Genomic DNA, 19,264 nt, shown 5'->3' with positions numbered 1-19,264 from the left:
AAAGCAGTGCACAGGCCACGCCCACCCAACATGCACCAAAGGGTTAATAATAAACAATGCACAGGCCACGCCCACCCAACGTGCACCAAAGGGTTAATAATAAACAATGCACAGGCCACGCCCACCCAATGTGCACCAAAGGGTTAAGAAACAGGGAAGGGACCGAATCATTATGTATATTCTTCTATAGGAAGCTGTGCAGAGGTCATGGTGCAGGTAGCGGTAGGGGAGGAGGTGAATTGTGACATGACCTATTATCTTCTATGGGAGTGAGTTGTGGGCATGCTCTGATCTGTGCAGTAGGGAGGGAGAGGTGAGCTGTGATGCTCTTTTGTGTTGTGTATTGTAGGCATGCTCTGATCTGTGCAGCGGGGAGGGAGAGGTGAGCTGTGATGATTTTGTGCATTGTGGGCATGCTCTGATGTGTGCAGCGGGGAGGGAGGGACGAGCTGTGATGATCTTTTGTGTTGTGGGCATGCTCTGATCTGTTCTGCGGGGAGGGAGAGGTGAGCTATGATGATGTTGTGCATTGTGGGCATGCTCTGATCTGTGCAGCAGCGAGGGAGGGGTGAGCTGTGATGACCTTTTGTGTTGTGTATTGTGGACCTGCTCTGATCAGTGCAGTCAGCAGAGGAGGTGCGCTGTGACCTCTTTGTTATCCATACATACAGTCATGGCCAAAAGTTTTGAGAATGACACCAAAATGCTATTTTCACATGATCTGTTCCCTCTGGTGTTTAATTGTGTTTGTCTGATGTTTACATCACATACAGAAATATAATTGCAATCATATTATGAGACCAGAAGGTTCTATTGACAGAATGAGTTAATGCAGCAAGTCATTATTTGCAGGGTTGACCCTTCTTCTTCAGGACCTCTGCAATTCTCCCGGGCAGCTCTCAATCATCTTCTGGAGCAAATCCTGACTGATGGCTGTCCATTCTTGCATAAGCAATGCTTGCATTTTGCCAGAATTTGTTGGTTCTTGTTTGTCCACCCGTCTCTTGATGATTGCCCAGAAGTTCTCAATGGGATTAAGATCTGGGGAGTTTCCAGGCCATGGACCCAAAATCTCTATGTTTTGTTCCATGAGCCATTTAGTGATCCCCTTTGCTTTATGGCAAGGTTCTCCATCATGCTGGAAAAGGCATTGTTGGGCGCCTGCTCTTGGACAGTTGGGAGAAGTTGCTCTTGGAGGACATTCTGGTCCCATTCTTTATTCATGGCGGTGTTTTTAGGCAAGACTGTGAGTGGTGCGATTCCCTTGGCTGAGAAGCAGCCCCACACATGAATGGTTTCCGGATGCTTAACAGTTGGCATGAGACAAGACTGGTGGTAGCGCTCACCTCTTCTCCTCCTAATAAGCTGTTTTCCAGATGTCCCAAACTATCGAAAAGCGGATTCCTCTGAGACAATGACTTTCCCCCAGTCCTCAGCAGTCCACTCCCTGCACCTTCTGCAGAATATCAGTCGGTGCCTGATGTTTTTTCTGGAGAGAAGTGGCTTCTTTGCTGCCCTCCTTGATACCAGGCCTTGCTCCAGCAGTGTCCGCCTCACAGTGCGTGCAGAAGCCCTCACACCAGCCTGCTGCCATTGCTGCGCTAGCTCGCCACTGCTGGTAGTCCCATCCCGCAGCTGAAACTGTTTTAAGATACGGTCCTGGCGTTTGCTGGTCCTTCTTGGGCGCCCTGGAGCCTTTTTGGCAACAATGGAAGCTCTCTCCTTGAAGTTCTTGATGATGCGATAGATTGTTGACTGAGGTGCAATCTTTGTAGCTGCGATACTCTTCCCTGTTAGGCCATTTTTGTGCAGAGCAATGATGGCTGCACGTGTTTCTTTAGCGATAACCATGGTTAACTGAAGAGAAACAATGATACCAAGCACCAGCCTCCTTTTAAAGTGTCCAGTGGTGTCACTTACTTAATCATGACTGATTGATCGCCAGCCCTGTCCTCATCAACACCCACACCTGTGTTACTGGAACAATCACTAAAACAATGTTAGCTGCTCCTTTTAAGGCTGGAATGCAATGATGTTGAAATGTGTTTTGGGGGTTAAAGTTCATTTTCTTAGCCAATATTGACTTTGCAAGTAATTGCTGTTAAGCTGATCACTCTTTATGACATTCTGGAGTATGTGCAAATTGCCATTAGAAAAACTGAAGCAGTAGACTTTGTAAAAATTAATATTTGTCGCATTCTCAAAACTTTTGGCCATGACTGTATGTGTTACCTGTCACTGTAATTCTGCCTGTTCTTGTGTTCTACAGAGATCTCGTCTCTACAAAGTGTCAGTTTGTTAATGTATGTTGCTGCGTTTGAGATACAGATGTAGCGACTGCTCACATGACACCACGCGGCTCATTACACTTGATAAATAGGGCGGTATTCATACAGTGCCAAGACCGAGCAGCAATAAATCCGCCATGTAATGATTATACATCTGTATGTAACGTCGTCCACCCCCGCCACATCCAGAGGATACACTCGTCTAATGCGCAGTCATGTGACCGGACTTCCCACAATGCAGTGCAACCTGGAAAATCAGCTCCACAATTCCCGTAAACCTGAAGATCGCAAAAAGTTACAAGAATAAAGCAGAATCTTCCTTTAAAACTTTTGGCAGAAACCCCCAGGAATGGCAGAATAATTCAATTACTCCTTGTTACAAAAAGTGACTCCAAAAATATCAATAATATCCCACAGACACGTAGCCTCCGCAGCGCGCCAGCGCTCACCGCACAGAACCAGGGTGCACGCCCCGCAACCGCAAGCATGACTTCAATTACACAAGTCAATATAACCGGGGGCCGAGTACTGCCGCCAGCGATGACCTCATCATGACCTGCTATGACATCACAGCTGACGGGAAATATTGACGGCAGGAGCCGGAGCGAGCGGTAAAATGTGCTCCAGACCAGGAGACCGGGCTGTCCACAGGACCGTACATATAAAAACACAATATCACACAAATGGATACAATGTATCAGTGTGTACAACGCTCTGTGAGCTGAACACATCCGCAGCAGCTGCACAGATCTTACTGCTGGTTTGTTACATTGTATCAGTGTATACAACGCTCTGTGAGCTGAACACATCCGCAGCAGCTGCACAGATCTTACTGCTGGATTGTTACAATGTATCAGTGTGTACAACGCTCTGTGAGCTGAACACATCCGCAGCAGCTGCACAGATCTTACTGCTGGATTGTTACAATGTATCAGTGTGTACAATGCTCTGTGAGCTGAACACATCTGCAGCAGCTGCACAGATCTTACTGCTGGTTTGTTACAATGTATCAGTGTGTACAACGCTCTGTGAGCTGAACACATCCGCAGCAGCTGCACAGATCTTACTGCTGGATTGTTACAATGTATCAGTGTGTACAATGCTCTGTGAGCTGAACACATCTGCAGCAGCTGCACAGATCTTACTGCTGGTTTGTTACAATGTATCAGTGTGTACAACGCTCTGTGAGCTGAACACATCCGCAGCAGCTGCACAGATCTTACTGCTGGTTTGTTACAATGTATCAGTGTGTACAACGCTCTGTGAGCTGAACACATCCGCAGCAACTGCACAGATCTTACTGCTGGATTGTTACAATGTATCAGTGTGTACAACGCTCTGTGAGCTGAACATATCTGCAGCAGCTGCACAGATCTTACTGCTGGATTGTTACAATGTATCAGTGTGTACAACGCTCTGTGAGCTGAACACATCCGCAGCAGCTGCACAGATCTTACTGCTGGTTTGTTACAATGTATCAGTGTGTACAACGCTCTGTGAGCTGAACACATCCGCAGCAGCTGCACAGATCTTACTGCTGGTTTGTTACAATGTATCAGTGTGTACAACGCTCTGTGAGCTGAACACATCCGCAGCAGCTGCACAGATCTTACTGCTGGATTGTTACAATGTATCAGTGTGTACAACGCTCTGTGAGCTGAACACATCTGCAGCAGCTGCACAGATCTTACTGCTGGTTTGTTACAATGTATCAGTGTGTACAACGCTCTGTGAGCTGAACACATCCGCAGCAGCTGCACAGATCTTACTGCTGGATTGTTACAATGTATCAGTGTGTACAACGCTCTGTGAGCTGAACACATCCGCAGCAGCTGCACAGATCTTACTGCTGGTTTGTTACATTGTATCAGTGTGTACAACGCTCTGTGAGCTGAACATATCTGCAGCAGCTGCACAGATCTTACTGCTGGATTGTTACAATGTATCAGTGTGTACAACGCTCTGTGAGCTGAACACATCCGCAGCAGCTGCACAGATCTTACTGCTGGTTTGTTACAATGTATCAGTGTGTACAATGCTCTGTGAGCTGAACACATCCGCAGCAGCTGCACAGATCTTACTGCTGGTTTCTTACAATGTATCAGTGTGTACAACGCTCTGTGAGCTGAACACATCTGCAGCAGCTGCACAGATCTTACTGCTGGTTTGTTACAATGTATCAGTGTGTACAACGCTCTGTGAGCTGAACACATCCGCAGCAGCTGCACAGATCTTACTGCTGGATTGTTACAATGTATCAGTGTGTACAACGCTCTGTGAGCTGAACACATCCGCAGCAGCTGCACAGATCTTACTGCTGGTTTGTTACAATGTATCAGTGTGTACAACGCTCTGTGAGCTGAACACATCTGCAGCAGCTGCACAGACCTTACTGCTGGATTGTTACAATGTATCAATGTGTACAACGCTCTGTGAGCTGAACACATCCACAGCAGCTGCACAGATCTTACTGCTGGTTTCTTACAATGTATCAGTGTGTACAACGCTCTGTGAGCTGAACACATCTGCAGCAGCTGCACAGACCTTACTGCTGGATTGTTACAATGTATCAGTGTGTACAACGCTCTGTGAGCTGAACACATCCACAGCAGCTGCACAGATCTTACTGCTGGTTTCTTACAATGTATCAGTGTGTACAACGCTCTGTGAGCTGAACACATCCGCAGCAGCTGCACAGATCTTACTGCTGGTTTCTTACAATGTATCAGTGTGTACAATGCTCTGTGAGCTGAACACATCCGCAGCAGCTGCACACATCTCTCTGCTGGTTTGTTACAATGTATCAGTGTGTACAACGCTCTGTGAGCTGAACACATCCGCAGCAGCTGCACAGATCTTACTGCTGGTTTGCTACAATGTATCAGTGTGTACAACGCTCTGTGAGCTGAACACATCCGCAGCAGCTGCACAGATCTTATTACTGGTTTGTTACAATGTATCAGTGTGTACAACGCTCTGTGAGCTGAACACATCCGCAGCAGCTGCACAGATCTTACTGCTGGTTTGTTACAATGTATCAGTGTGTACAACGCTCTGTGAGCTGAACACATCCGCAGCAGCTGCACAGATCTTACTACTGGTTTGTTACAATGTATCAGTGTGTACAACGCTCTGTGAGCTGAACACATCCGCAGCAGCTGCACAGATCTTACTACTGGTTTGTTACAATGTATCAGTGTGTACAATGCTCTGTGAGCTGAACACATCCGCAGCAGCTGCACAGATCTTACTGCTGGTTTGTTACAATGTATCAGTGTGCACAATGCTCTGTGAGCTGAACACATCCGCAGCAGCTGCACAGATCTCTCTGCTGTTTTGTTACAATGTATCAGTCTGTACAACGCTCTGTGAGCTAAAAACATCCGCAGCAGCTGCACAGATCTTACTGCTGGTTTGTTACAATGTATCAGTGTATACAACGCTCTGTGAGCTGAACACATCCGCAGCAGCTGCACAGATCTTACTGCTGGTTTGTTACAATGTATCAGTGTGTACAACGCTCTGTGAGCTGAACACATCCGCAGCAGCTGCACAGATCTCTCTGCTGTTTTGTTACAATGTATCAGTCTGTACAACGCTCTGTGAGCTGAACACATCCGCAGCAGCTGCACAGATCTCTCTGCTGGTTTGTTACAATGTATCAGTGTGTACAACGCTCTGTGAGCTGAACACATCCGCAGCAGCTGCACAGATCTTACTGCTGGATTGTTACAATGTATCAGTGTATACAACGCTCTGTGAGCTGAACACATCTGCAGCAGCTGCGTCAGTCTGGGAGTTTGCTACAATGTGTCAGTCTGGATACCACACACCATTGTGCAGACTGACACCGCTGTAACAGACCCTCGGCATGCAGGCGGTCCGGCTATGGAGTTATACAGGCCCCCGTGTGATCGGCCAGCGGTCTGTGAGGCCACACGGGTCCGGGCTGCAGCCGCTGCACTTGTCTATAGGCAAATAAATGAATTACTGGAGAAGCTGAAATAACGATAAGTGGAAACATGGGACGTATTAATCCTAATTATTTTCAGCAGACGTCGTTAATTCATTACATTCCTGCTTAATGTAGAACAGGCGACGTCTAATGAAGCCGATAGAGCCGCGCCGTACGAGAAACCGGGGTCAGAAGAGGAGGAAACGGTGACGGAACGAGGCAAGGAACAGACGACGTCACAACGAGGGGAATCATCATCTATCCTCTATGTATCCATCAATCAATAACTTATTCCATAACTATCCACAGAAGCCTCGGGCGGAGGATGGGAGGGATGATCCGGGCACTCACAGTGTCAAACCTCTTGGCCAGCTCCACCTCATCCTCGTTCCTCACCATCTCAAAGAAGTCCAGGTGCCTGCAACAAGAGGCAAGAAGGGGTTAATCCAACCACACATTGTATGCATGGCACCGCAACATCAATGGGACTAACCAGTGCTTAAACGTAGAAAAAGAGGAGAGAAAGTGGAATAAGGAAGGAAGGAAGATACAAAGAAAGAAGGAAGGGAAAAAAGAGAATACAGGTAAAGAGGGAAGGGAAGGAAGGAAGAGAGGGACGGAAGGAAGAGAGGGACGGAAAGAAGAGAGGGACGGAAAGAAGAGAGGGACGGAAGGAAGAGAGGGACGGAAGGAAGAGAGGGACGGAAAGAAGAGAGGGACGGAAGGAAGAGAGGGACGGAAGGAAGAGAGGGACGGAAAGAAGAGAGGGACGGAAAGAAGAGAGGGACGGAAGGAAGAGAGGGACGGAAGGAAGAGAGGGACGGAAAGAAGAGAGGGACGGAAGGAAGAGAGGGACGGAAGGAAGAGAGGGAAGGAAGGAAGAGAGGGAAGGAAGGAAGAGAGGGAAGGAAGGAAGAGAGGGAAGAGAAGGAAGGAAGGAAGAGAGGGACGGAAGGAAGAGAGGGACGGAAAGAAGAGAGGGACGGAAAGAAGAGAGGGACGGAAGGAAGAGAGGGACGGAAGGAAGAGAGGGACGGAAGGAAGAGAGGGACGGAAAGAAGAGAGGGACGGAAGGAAGAGAGGGACGGAAGGAAGGAAGAGAGGGACGGAAGGAAGAGAGGGAAGGAAGGAAGAGAGGGACGGAAGGAAGAGAGGACGGAAGGAAGAGAGGGACGGAAGGAAGAGAGGGAAGGAAGTAAGAGAGGGAAGGAAGACAGGGAGGGAAGGAAGACAGGGAGGGAAGGGAAGGGAAGGAAGAGAAGGAAGAGAGGGACGGGAGGAAGAGAGGGAAGGAAGGAAGAGAGGGACGGAAGGAAGAGAGGGAAGGAAGAGAGGGAAGGAAGACAGGGAGGGAAGGAAGACAGGGAGGGAAGGAAGGAAGAGAGGGAAGGAAGGAAGACAGGGACGGAAGGAAGAGAGGGACGGAAGGAAGAGAGGGACGGAAGGAAGAGAGGGAAGGAAGACAGGGAGGGACGGAAGGAAGAGAGGGAAGGAAGGAAGAGAGGGACGGAAGGAAGAGAGGGACGGAAGGAAGAGAGGGACGGAAGGAAGAGAGGGACGGAAGGAAGAGAGGGACGGAAGGAAGAGAGGGACGGAAGGAAGAGAGGGACGGAAGGAAGAGAGGGAAGGAAGGAAGAGAGGGAAGGAAGGAAGAGAGGGAAGGAAGACAGGGAGGGACGGAAGGAAGAGAGGGACGGAAGGAAGAGAGGGACGGAAGGAAGAGAGGGACGGAAGGAAGAGAGGGAAGGAAGGAAGAGAGGGAAGGAAGACAGGGAGGGACGGAAGGAAGAGAGGGAAGGAAGGAAGAGAGGGACGGAAGGAAGAGAGGGACGGAAGGAAGAGAGGGACGGAAGGAAGAGAGGGACGGAAGGAAGAGAGGGACGGAAGGAAGAGAGGGACGGAAGGAAGAGAGGGACGGAAAGAAGAGAGGGACGGAAGGAAGTGAGGGAAGGAAGACAGGGAGGGAAGGGAAGGGAAGGAAGAGAAGGAAGAGAGGGACGGGAGGAAGAGAGGGACGGGAGGAAGAGAGGGACGGGAGGAAGAGAGGGACGGAAAGAAGAGAGGGACGGGAGGAAGAGAGGAAAGGAAGACAGGGAGGGAAGGAAGGAAGAGAGGGACGGAAGGAAGAGAGGGACGGAAGGAAGAGAGGGACGGAAGGAAGAGAGGGACGGAAGGAAGAGAGGGACGGAAGGAAGAGAGGGACGGAAGGAAGAGAGGGACGGAAGGAAGAGAGGGACGGAAGGAAGAGAGGGACGGAAGGAAGAGAGGGACGGAAGGAAGAGAGGGAAGGAAGAGAGGGAAGGAAGACAGGGAGGGAAGGGAAGGGAAGGAAGAGAAGGAAGAGAGGGACGGGAGGAAGAGAGAGACGGGAGGAAGAGAGGGACGGGAGGAAGAGAGGGACGGGAGGAAGAGAGGGACGGGAGGAAGAGAGGGACGGGAGGAAGAGAGGGACGGGAGGAAGAGAGGGACGGGAGGAAGAGAGGGATGGGAGGAAGAGAGGGACGGGAGGAAGAGAGGGACGGAAAGAAGAGAGGGACGGAAGGAAGAGAGGGAAGGAAGACAGGGAGGGAAGGAAGACAGGGAGGGAAGACAGGGAGGGAAGGGAAGGAAGAGAAGGAAGAGAGGGACGGAAGGAAGAGAGGGACGGAAGGAAGAGAGGGACGGAAGGAAGAGAGGGACGGAAGGAAGAGAGGGAAGGAAGGAAGAGAGGGAAGGAAGGAAGAGAGGGAAGGAAGACAGGGAGGGAAGGAAGACAGGGAGGGAAGGAGACAGGGAGGGAAGGGAAGGGAAGGAAGAGAAGGAAGAGAGGGACGGGAGGAAGAGAGAGACGGGAGGAAGAGAGGGACGGAAGGAAGAGAGGAACGGAAAGAAGAGAGAGACGGAAGGAAGAGAGGGAAGGAAGGACAGGGAGGGAAGGAAGAGAGGGATGGAAGACAGGGAGGGAAGGAAGAGAGGGATGGAAGACAGGGAGGGAAGGAAGAGAGGGACGGAAGACAGGGAGGGAAGGGAAGGGAAGGAAGAGAAGGAAGAGAGGGACGGGAGGAAGAGAGAGACGGGAGGAAGAGAGGGAAGGAAGACAGGGAGGGAAGGAAGAGAGGGACGGAAGACAGGGAAGGAAGGAAGACAGGGAGGGAAGGGAAGGAAGAGAGGGAAGAGAGGGACGGGAGGAAGAGAGGGACCGGAGGAAGAGAGGGACGGGAGCAAGAGAGGGAAGGAAGAGAGGGAAGAGAGGGAAGGAAGAGAAGGAAGGAAGAGAGGGAAGGAAGGAAGGGAAGGAAGGAAGAGAAGGAAGGAAGAGATGGAAGGAAGGAAGAGATGGAAGGAAGGAAGGAAAGAAGGAAGGGAAAAAATAGAATACAGGTAAAGAGGGAAGGGAAGGAAGGAAGAGAGGGAAGGAAGAGAGGGAAGGAAGAGAGGGAAGGAAGGAAGGGAAGGAAGGAAGACAGGGAGGGAAGGAAGAGAGGGACGGAAGGAAGGAAGGAAAGAAGGAAGGGAAAAAAGAGAATAAAGGGGAAAGAGGAAAGAGAGGGAAGGAAGGAAAGGGAAGGAAGGAAAGGAAAGGAAGGAAAGGGAAGGAAGGAAAGGAAAGGAAGGAAAGGGAAGGAAGGAAAGGGAAGGAAGGAAGAGAGGGAAGGAAGAGAGAGAAGGTAGGAAAGAAGGAAGAGAGGGAAGGAAGGAAGAGAGGGAAGGAAGGAAGAAAGGGAAGGAAGGAAGAAAGAGAGGGACGGAAGGAAGAGAGGGAAGGAAGGAGGGAAGGAAGGAAGAGAAGGAAGGAAGGAAGGAAGGAAAAGAGGGAAGGAAGGAAGGAAAAGAGGGAAGGGAGGGAGGGAGGGAAGGAAGGAAGAAAGGAAGAGAGGGAAGGAAGAGAGGGAAGGAAGGAAGATGCATAGAATAAAGGAAGGGGAAAAATACAGGGGAAAGAGGAAAGGAAAGGAAGGGGAAGGAAGAGAGGGAAGGGGAAAGAAGAGAGCGAAGGAGAAAAGGAAGAAAGGGAAAGAAGAGAGGGAAAGAAGAGAGGGAAGGAGGAGGGAAGGAAAAGAGGGACGGAAGGAAGGATGAGAGGGAAGGAAAGAAGGAAGAGAGGAAGGAAGGAAGGAAGAGAGGGAAGGAAGGAAGAGAGGAAAGGAAGGAAGAGAGGAAAGGAAGAGAGGGAAGGAAGGAAGGAAGGGAGGGGAGGGAAGGAAGGAAGGAAGGAAAGAAGAGACAAAAGTAAGAAAGGAAGGAAGGAAAGAAGGAAGAGAGGGAAGGAAGGAAGGAAGGGAGGGAGGGAAAGGAGAGAGGGAAGGAGGAGAGGGAAGGAGGAGAGGGAAGCAAGAGAGAAGGAAGAGAGGGAAGGAAGGAAGGAAGGAAGGAAGGGAGGGAGGGAAGGGAGAGAGGGAAGGAGGAGAGGGAAGGAGGAGAGGGAAGGAGGAGAGGGAAGGAGGAGAGGGAAGGAGGAGAGGGAAGCAAGAGAGAAGGAAGAGAGGGAAGGAAGGAAGGAAGGAAGGAAGAGAGGAAAGGAAGGAAGGGAGGAAAGGAAGGAAGGAAGGTAGGCAGATGCAAAGAAAGAAGGAAGGAAAATGATAAAGGATAAAGAGTAATGAAGGGGAATGAAGACGAGCTTTCCGGGCTCCATGTACCTGTCCAGGGTGGCGTTTTCATGTTGTCTCAGTTTATCAATAACCGGCTGGATCCCCAACATTAGAAACTCGTATCTAAGGTGCAACCGAAATTCTAGATTATCCTGCCAAAAGAAAAAGGGAGAAAAGTAAATCTATCAGAAAAAGAAGATAAAATAGAACAAGCCACCGACAATCTCCTCTAAATCCCATTCCTGCCAACACGTCCTGCTGGCACACAGCGTGAGATATGGCTGCGGATATACAGGATCTATACTATCTATAGCACTGCTATGGACCTCTCCAGCTGCTGTAAAACTACAACTCCAGCATGCCCTGACAACCACAGCTGTGGAGCTCACAGTCATCTACCCAGTGTGGTGGACCCAGGATTGGCTCCAGCTCTTCTTCATCATAGGTGACTATACTGGGTGTACCAATACTGGGAGTAGCTATACTGGGTGTACCAATACTGGGAGTAGCTATACTGGGAGTAACTATACTGGGAGTAGCTATACTGGGAGTTATTATACTGGGAGTAGCTATACTGGGAGTAGCTATACTGGGTGTAACTATACTGGGAGTAGCTATACTGGGTGTACCAATACTGGGAGTAGCTATACTAGGTGTAACTATACTGGGAGTAGCTATACTGGGAGTAGCTATACTGGGAGTAGCTATACTGGGAGTAACTATACTGGGATTAGCTATACTAGGTGTAACTATACTGGGAGTAGCTATACTGGGAGTAGCTATACTGGGAGTAACTATACTGGGAGTAACTATACTGGGAGTACCTATACTGGGTGTACCTATACTGGGAGTACCTATACTGGGAGTACCTATACTGGGAGTAGCTATACTGGGAGTAGCTATACTGGGAGTACCTATACTGGATGGAGCTAGACTGGGAGTAGCTAGACTGGGAGTAGTAGACTGGGAGTAGCTAGACTGGGAGTAACTATACTGGGAGTAACTATACTGGGAGTAGCTATACTGGGAGTAACTATACTGGGTGTAGCTATACTGGGAGTAGCTATACTAGGAGTAACTATACTGGGAGTAGCTATACTGGGAGTAGCTATACTGGGAATAACTATACTGGGAGTAATTATACTGGAAGTAACTATACTGGGAGTAACTATACTGGGAGTAACTATACTGGGAGTAGCTATACTGGGAGTAACTATACTGGGAGTAGCTATACTGGGAGTACCTATACTGGGAGTACCTATACTGGGAGTACCTATACTGGGAGTAGCTATACTGGGAGTAACTATACTGGGAGTAGCTATACTGGGAGTAGCTATACTGGGAGTACCTATACTGGGAGTAATTATACTGGGAGTAGCTATACTGGGAGTAGCTATACTGGGAGTAGCTATACTGGGTGTAACTATACTGGGAGTAGCTATACTAGGAGTAACTATACTGGGAGTAACTATACTGGGAGTAGCTATACTGGGAGTAACTATACTGTGTGTAACTATACTGGGAGTAGCTATACTGGGAGTAGCTATACTGGGAGTAACTATACTGGGAGTAATTATACTGGAAGTAACTATACTGGAAGTAGCTATACTGGGAGTAACTATACTGGAAGTAACTATACTGGGAGTAGCTATACTGGGAGTAGCTATACTGGGAGTAACTATACTGGAAGTAGCTATACTGGGAGTACCTATACTGGGAGTACCTATACTGGGAGTAATTATACTGGGAGTAACTATACTGGGAGTACCTATACTGGGAGTACCTATACTGGGAGTAATTATACTGGGAGTACCTATACTGGGAGTAATTATACTGGGAGTAACTATACTAGGTGTAGCTATACTGGGAGTAACTATACTGGGAGTAATTATACTGGGAGTAATTATACGGGGAATAACTATACTGGAAGTAATTATACTGGGAGTAGCTATACTGGGAGTAATTATACTGGGAGTAATTATACGGGGAGTAGCTATACTGGGAGTAGCTATACTGGGAGTAACTATACTGGGTGTAGCTATACTGGGTGTAGCTATACTGGGAGAAACTCTACTGGGAGTAATTATACTGGGAGTAATTATACGGGGAGTAGCTATACTGGGAGTAATTATACTGAGAGTAGCTATACTGGGAGTAATTATACTGGGTGTAGCTATACTGGGAGTAACTATACTGGGAGTAATTATACTGGGAGTACCTATACTGGGAGTACCTATACTGGGAGTACCTATACTGGGAGTACCTATACTGGGAGTAACTATACTGGGTGTAGCTATACTGGGTGTAGCTATACTGGGAGTAATTATACTGGGAGTAACTATACTGGGAGTAGCTATACTGGGAGTAACTATACTGGGAGTACCTATACTGGGAGTAACTATACTGGGTGTAGCTATACTGGGAGTACCTATACTGAGAGTAACTATACTGGGTGTAGCTATACTGGGAGTAATTATACTGGGAGTAATTATACTGGGAGTAACTATACTGGGAGTAGCTATACTGGGAGTAACTATACTGGAAGTAGCTATACTGGGAGTACCTATACTGGGAGTACCTATACTGGGAGTAATTATACTGGGAGTAACTATACTGGGAGTACCTATACTGGGAGTAGCTATACTGGGAGTAATTATACTGGGAGTAACTATACTGGGAGTAATTATACTGGGAGTAGCTATACTGGGAGTAACTGTACTGGGAGTAGCTATACTGGGAGTAGCTATACTGGGAGTAATTATACTGGGAGTAGCTATACTGGGTGTAACTATACTGGGAGTAGCTATACTGGGTGTAACTATACTGGGAGTAGCTATACTGGGAGTAACTATACTGGGAGTAACTATACTGGGAGTAGCTATACTGGGAGTAATTATACTGGAAGTAACTATACTGGGAGTAGCTATACTGGGAGTAACTATACTGGGAGTAGCTATACTGGGAGTAACTATACTGGGAGTAGCTATACTGGGAGTAACTATACTGGGAGTACCTATACTGGGAGTAGCTATACTGGGAGTAACTATACTGGGAGTAACTATACTGGGAGTAATTATACTGGGAGTAGCTATACTGGGAGTAGCTATACTGGGAGTACCTATACTGGGAGTACCTATACTGGGAGTAATTATACTGGGAGTAACTATACTGGGAGTACCTATACTGGGAGTAGCTATACTGGGAGTAATTATACTGGGAGTAACTATACTGGGAGTAATTATACTGGGAGTAGCTATACTGGGAGTAACTGTACTGGGAGTAGCTATACTGGGAGTAACTATACTGGGAGTAGCTATACTGGGTGTAACTATACTGGGAGTAGCTATACTGGGTGTAACTATACTGGGAGTAGCTATACTGGGAGTAACTATACTGGGAGTAGCTATACTGGGAGTACCTATACTGGGAGTAACTATACTGGGAGTAACTATACTGGGAGTAATTATACTGGAAGTAACTATACTGGGAGTAGCTATACTGGGAGTAACTATACTGGGAGTAGCTATACTGGGAGTAACTATACTGGGAGTAGCTATACTGGGAGTAACTATACTGGGAGTACCTATACTGGGAGTAACTATACTGGGAGTACCTATACTGGGAGTAGCTATACTGGGAGTAACTATACTGGGAGTACCTATACTGGGAGTACCTATACTGGGAGTACCTATACTGGGAGTAACTATACTGGGAGTACCTATACTGGGAGTACCTATACTGGGAGTAGCTATACTGGGAGTAACTATACTGGGAGTACCTATACTGGGAGTAATTATACTGGGAGTAACTATACTGGGAGTAGCTATACTGGGAGTACCTATACTGGGAGTAACTATACTGGGAGTACCTATACTGGGAGTACCTATACTGGGAGTAACTATACTGGGAGTAGCTATACTGGGAGTAGCTATACTGGGAGTAATTATACTGGGAGTAACTATACTGGGAGTAGCTATACTGGGAGTAATTATACTGGGAGTACCTATACTGGGAGTAGCTATACTGGGAGTAACTATACTGGGAGTAGCTATACTGGGAGTAGCTATACTGGGAGTAATTATACTGGGAGTACCTATACTGGGAGTAGCTATACTGGGAGTAACTATACTGGGAGTACCTATACTGGGAGTAATTATACTGGGAGTAACTATACTGGGAGTACCTATACTGGGAGTAACTATACTGGGAGTACCTATACTGGGAGTACCTATACTGGGAGTAACTATACTGGGAGTAGCTATACTGGGAGTAGCTATACTGGGAGTAACTATACTGGGAGTAGCTATACTGGGAGTAGCTATACTGGGAGTAACTATACTGGGAGTAGCTATACTGGGAGTAATTATACTGGGAGTAGCTATACTGGGAGTAGCTATACTGGGAGTAATTATACTGGGATTAACTATACTGGGAGTAGCTATACTGGGAGTAGCTATACTGGGAGTAGCTATACTGGGAGTAATTATACTGGGAGTAACTATACTGGGAGTAGCTATACTGGGAGTAATTATACTGGGAGTAGCTATACTGGGAGTAGCTATACTGGGAGTACCTATACTGGGAGTAACTATACTGGGAGTACCTATACTGGGAGTAGCTATACTGGGAGTAACTATACTGGGAGTAGCTATACTGGGAGTAGCTATACTGGGAGTAACTATACTGGGAGTAGCTATACTGGGAGTAATTATACTGGGAGTAGCTATACTGGGAGTAGCTATACTGGGAGTAATTATACTGGGATTAACTATACTGGGAGTAGCTATACTGGGAGTAATTATACTGGGAGTAACTATACTGGGAGTAGCTATACTGGGAGTAACTATACTGGGAGTAGCTATACTGGGAGTAATTATACTGGGAGTAGCTATACTGGGAGTAATTATACTGGGAGTAATTATAATGGGAGTAATTATACTGGGAGTAGCTATACTGGGAGTAACTATACTGGGAGTAATTAAACTGGGAGTAATTATAATGGGCGTAACTATACTGGGAGTAACTATACTGGGAGTAACTATACTGGGAGTAGCTATACTGGGAGTAACTATACTGGGAGTAGCTATACTGGGAGTAATTATACTGGGAGTAACTATACTGGGAGTAACTATACTGGGAGTAATTATAATGGGAGTAATTATACTGGGAGTAACTATACTGGGAGTAGCTATACTGGGAGTAACTATACTGGGAGTAATTATACTGGGAGTAGCTATACTGGGAGTAGCTATACTGGGAGTAGCTATACTGGGAGTAACTATACTGGGAGTAATTATAATGGGAGTAATTATACTGGGAGTAGCTATACTGGGAGTAATTATAATGGGAGTAACTATACTAGGCACAGGATATGCAATTGCACCAAGGGGCCCCAAATGTTGCTTTTGGTCCTATGAAGAAGCAGTTCCTGCTGCTGCTGCTCCAGGGATTAAACACATGGAAGTCTCATTCCCTCTATAAATCCTCCTGGCAGGAGTCGTCCGCTCCACTGACAGCGCAGGTGACGCGAATCCATCAGTGTGATGTCACCGTCCACTATTCCCGCTGCCTCCACATCACATGTCAGCCGTGTAACGCGTGCACCACCTGCGCTAGAAATCCTTCATCTGAGAGCAGAGAATTCCTATCACACAATGCAGAGCCCAGGCCCCCCGGACCCCAATATGTGCAGCCGCGTCTCCTGCTCCAGGCACATCCAGAGCTGCAACTACAACTTCACACTCCAACCTCCTCCAGATTCATGCTCCACAGACCGCAGAAGATGCTCAGAAACAAGTATTACTCTGCATGCATCCAGAGCAGCACTCACTATTCTGCTGCCATACACAACTGTACATAACGTGAGATGGATAATTCCAGGACACGAAATGTAATAACTCTCTACATAAGACGACATCTAATCTACAGCTGTAATCACAACGGAGCAGGAATCATAACACTGTCATAAATAAGAGTCTCAATGATTACATTAAAACGGTGACTGCACCTTTATATATAACATTAATATGAATTATAGAATATGCTCAAGATTAACAACAATATTATTTACATTATTATTACGGATCCTGAGTTACCTCCTGTATTATACTCCAGAGCTGCACTCACTATTCTGCTGGTGCAGTCACTGTGTACATACATTACATTACTGATCCTGAGTTACCTCCTGTATTATACTCCAGAGCTGCACTCACTATTCTGCTGGTGCAGTCACTGTGTACATACATTACATTACTGATCCTGAGTTACCTCCTGTATTATACTCCAGAGCTGCACTCACTATTCTGCTGGTTCAGTCACTGTGTACATACATTACATGACTGATCCTGAGTTACCATCCTGTATTATACTCCAGAGCTGCACTCACTATTCTGCTGGTGCAGTCACTGTGTACATACATTACATTACTGATCCTGAGTTACCTCCTGTATTATTCTCCAGAGCTGCACTCACTAATCTGCTGGTGAAGTCACTGTGTACATACATTACTGATCCTGCATTACCTCCTGTATTATACTCCAGAGCTGCACTCACTATTCTGCTGGTGCAGTCACTGTGTACATACATTACATTACTGATCCTGAGTTACCTCCTGTATTATTCTCCAGAGCTGCACTCACTATTCTGCTGGTGGAGTTACTAACTACATAAGACTACAGGAGATGTAACTCCACTTTCTGGCCCCGGCAGTTGGGGTACACTCCTCATTTCACTTTTTCTTCTATGTTTTTCATTTATTTTTATTCGATGAAGGAAGGAAATAAAACGCAGCAGACATCCCCCCGTGTCTGAGCTTCTGGGGTCCGGACATTGCGGGATCGGAGTCTCCTCTGAGCAATGTATCCAGAGATCTCCGCTCAGGAATGGAGTGAACTCCTCTAGAACATGTGAGTCACAGAGAGAGGATACACTGTGCTGACGCCTCTGCTGTGACACTGACCAGGCCACGTCCCTGGAGCCACGGCCCCGCGCTACGTGGACAACTCGCCCCATATGTTCCCTCTCCTGCAGAGCGTGATCCCAGGATTTCCGGGTTCATCGCTTTCCCGCATGAGAACATCCAGAATCTCTCAGCAGTTTCTACGGTGGAAAATCTCCATCAACTTCTGTCCAAATCCATTCTCTATTTCCTGAGATCTCGAGTGTGAATCTGGGAAGACGGTGCTCAGCTCTGCAAACCCTCCCTCCAGAAAACCCGCGCACGCTCACCTCCCCAGCCCCTCCCTCCAGAAAACCCGCGCACGCTCACCTCCCCAGCCCCTCCCTCCAGAAAACACACGCACGCTCACCTCCCCAGCCCCTCCCTCCAGAAAACCCGCGCACGCTCACCTCCCCAGCCCCTCCCTCCGGATAACCCGCGCACGCTCACCTCCCCAGCCACTCCCTCCGGATAACCCGCGCACGCTCACCTCCCCAGCCCCTCCCTCCAGATAACCCGCGCACGCTCACCTCCCCAGCCCCTCCCTCCGGATAACACGCGCACGCTCACCTCCCCAGCCCCTCCCTCCGGATATCCCGCGCACGCTCACCTCCCCAGCCCCTCCCTCCAGATAACCCGCGCACGCTCACCTCCCCAGCCCCTCCCTCCGGATAACACGCGCACGCTCACCTCCCCAGCCCCTCCCTCCAGAAAACACGCGCACGCTCACCTCCCCAGCCCCTCCCTCCGGATAACCCGCGTACGCTCACCTCCCCAGCCCCTCCCTCCGGATAACACGCACACGCTAAGCTCCCCAGCCCCTCCCTCCGGATAACCCGCGCACGCTCACCTCCCCAGCCCCTCCCTCCAGATAACCCACGCACGCTCACCTCCCCAGCCCCTCCCTCCGGATAACCCGCGCACGCTCACCTCCCCAGTCCCTCCCTCCGGATAACACGCGCACGCTCACCTCCCCAGCCCCTCCCTCCGGATAACCCGCGCACGTTCACCTCCCCAGCCCCTCCCTCCATAAAACCCGCGCACACTCACCTCCCCAGCCCCTCCCTCCAGATAACCCGCGCACGCTCACCTCCCCAGCCCCTCCCTCCAGAAAACACGCGCACACTCACCTCCCCAGCCCCTCCCTCCGGATAACCCGCGCACGCTCACCTCCCCAGCCCCTCCCTCCAGAAAACCCGCGCACGCTCACCTCCCCAGCCCCTCCCTCCAGATAACCCGCGCACGCTCACCTCCCCAGCCCCTCCCTCCAGAAAACCCGCGCACGCTCACCTCCCCAGCCCCTCCCTCCAGATAACCCGCGCACGCTCACCTCCCCAGCCCCTCCCTCCGGATAACCCGCGCACGCTCACCTCCCCAGCCCCTCCCTCCGGATAACCCGCACACGCTCACCTCCCCAGCCCCTCCCTCCGGATAACCCGCGCACGCTCACCTCCCCAGCCCCTCCCTCCAGATAACCCGCGCACGCTCACCTCCCCAGCCCCTCCCTCCGGAT

General features: G+C 48.9%; 1 protein-coding gene across 4 annotated transcripts in view; it reads right to left on the bottom strand.

The window, feature by feature from the left end:
* DAAM2 (dishevelled associated activator of morphogenesis 2) overlaps positions 1 to 19,264 on the bottom strand; it is a 319,005-nt gene that overhangs the window by 78,413 nt on the left and 221,328 nt on the right. For all 4 annotated transcript variants that reach the window (XM_075339000.1, XM_075338999.1, XM_075338998.1 and 1 more), the window contains exons 8-9: positions 10,863 to 10,966; positions 6,595 to 6,661 (exon numbers count right to left, since the gene is read on the bottom strand). In XM_075339000.1, the coding sequence (XP_075195115.1) occupies positions 6,595 to 6,661; positions 10,863 to 10,966 (171 nt within the window). The remainder of the gene's footprint in view (positions 1 to 6,594; positions 6,662 to 10,862; positions 10,967 to 19,264) is intronic.

The sequence above is a fragment of the Anomaloglossus baeobatrachus genome, chromosome 3, assembly GCF_048569485.1.
Source record: "Anomaloglossus baeobatrachus isolate aAnoBae1 chromosome 3, aAnoBae1.hap1, whole genome shotgun sequence".
Taxonomy (NCBI): domain Eukaryota; kingdom Metazoa; phylum Chordata; class Amphibia; order Anura; family Aromobatidae; genus Anomaloglossus; species Anomaloglossus baeobatrachus.
The sequence above is the reverse complement of the archived record's forward strand: the minus strand, read 5'-3'. Positions and strand labels throughout refer to the sequence as shown.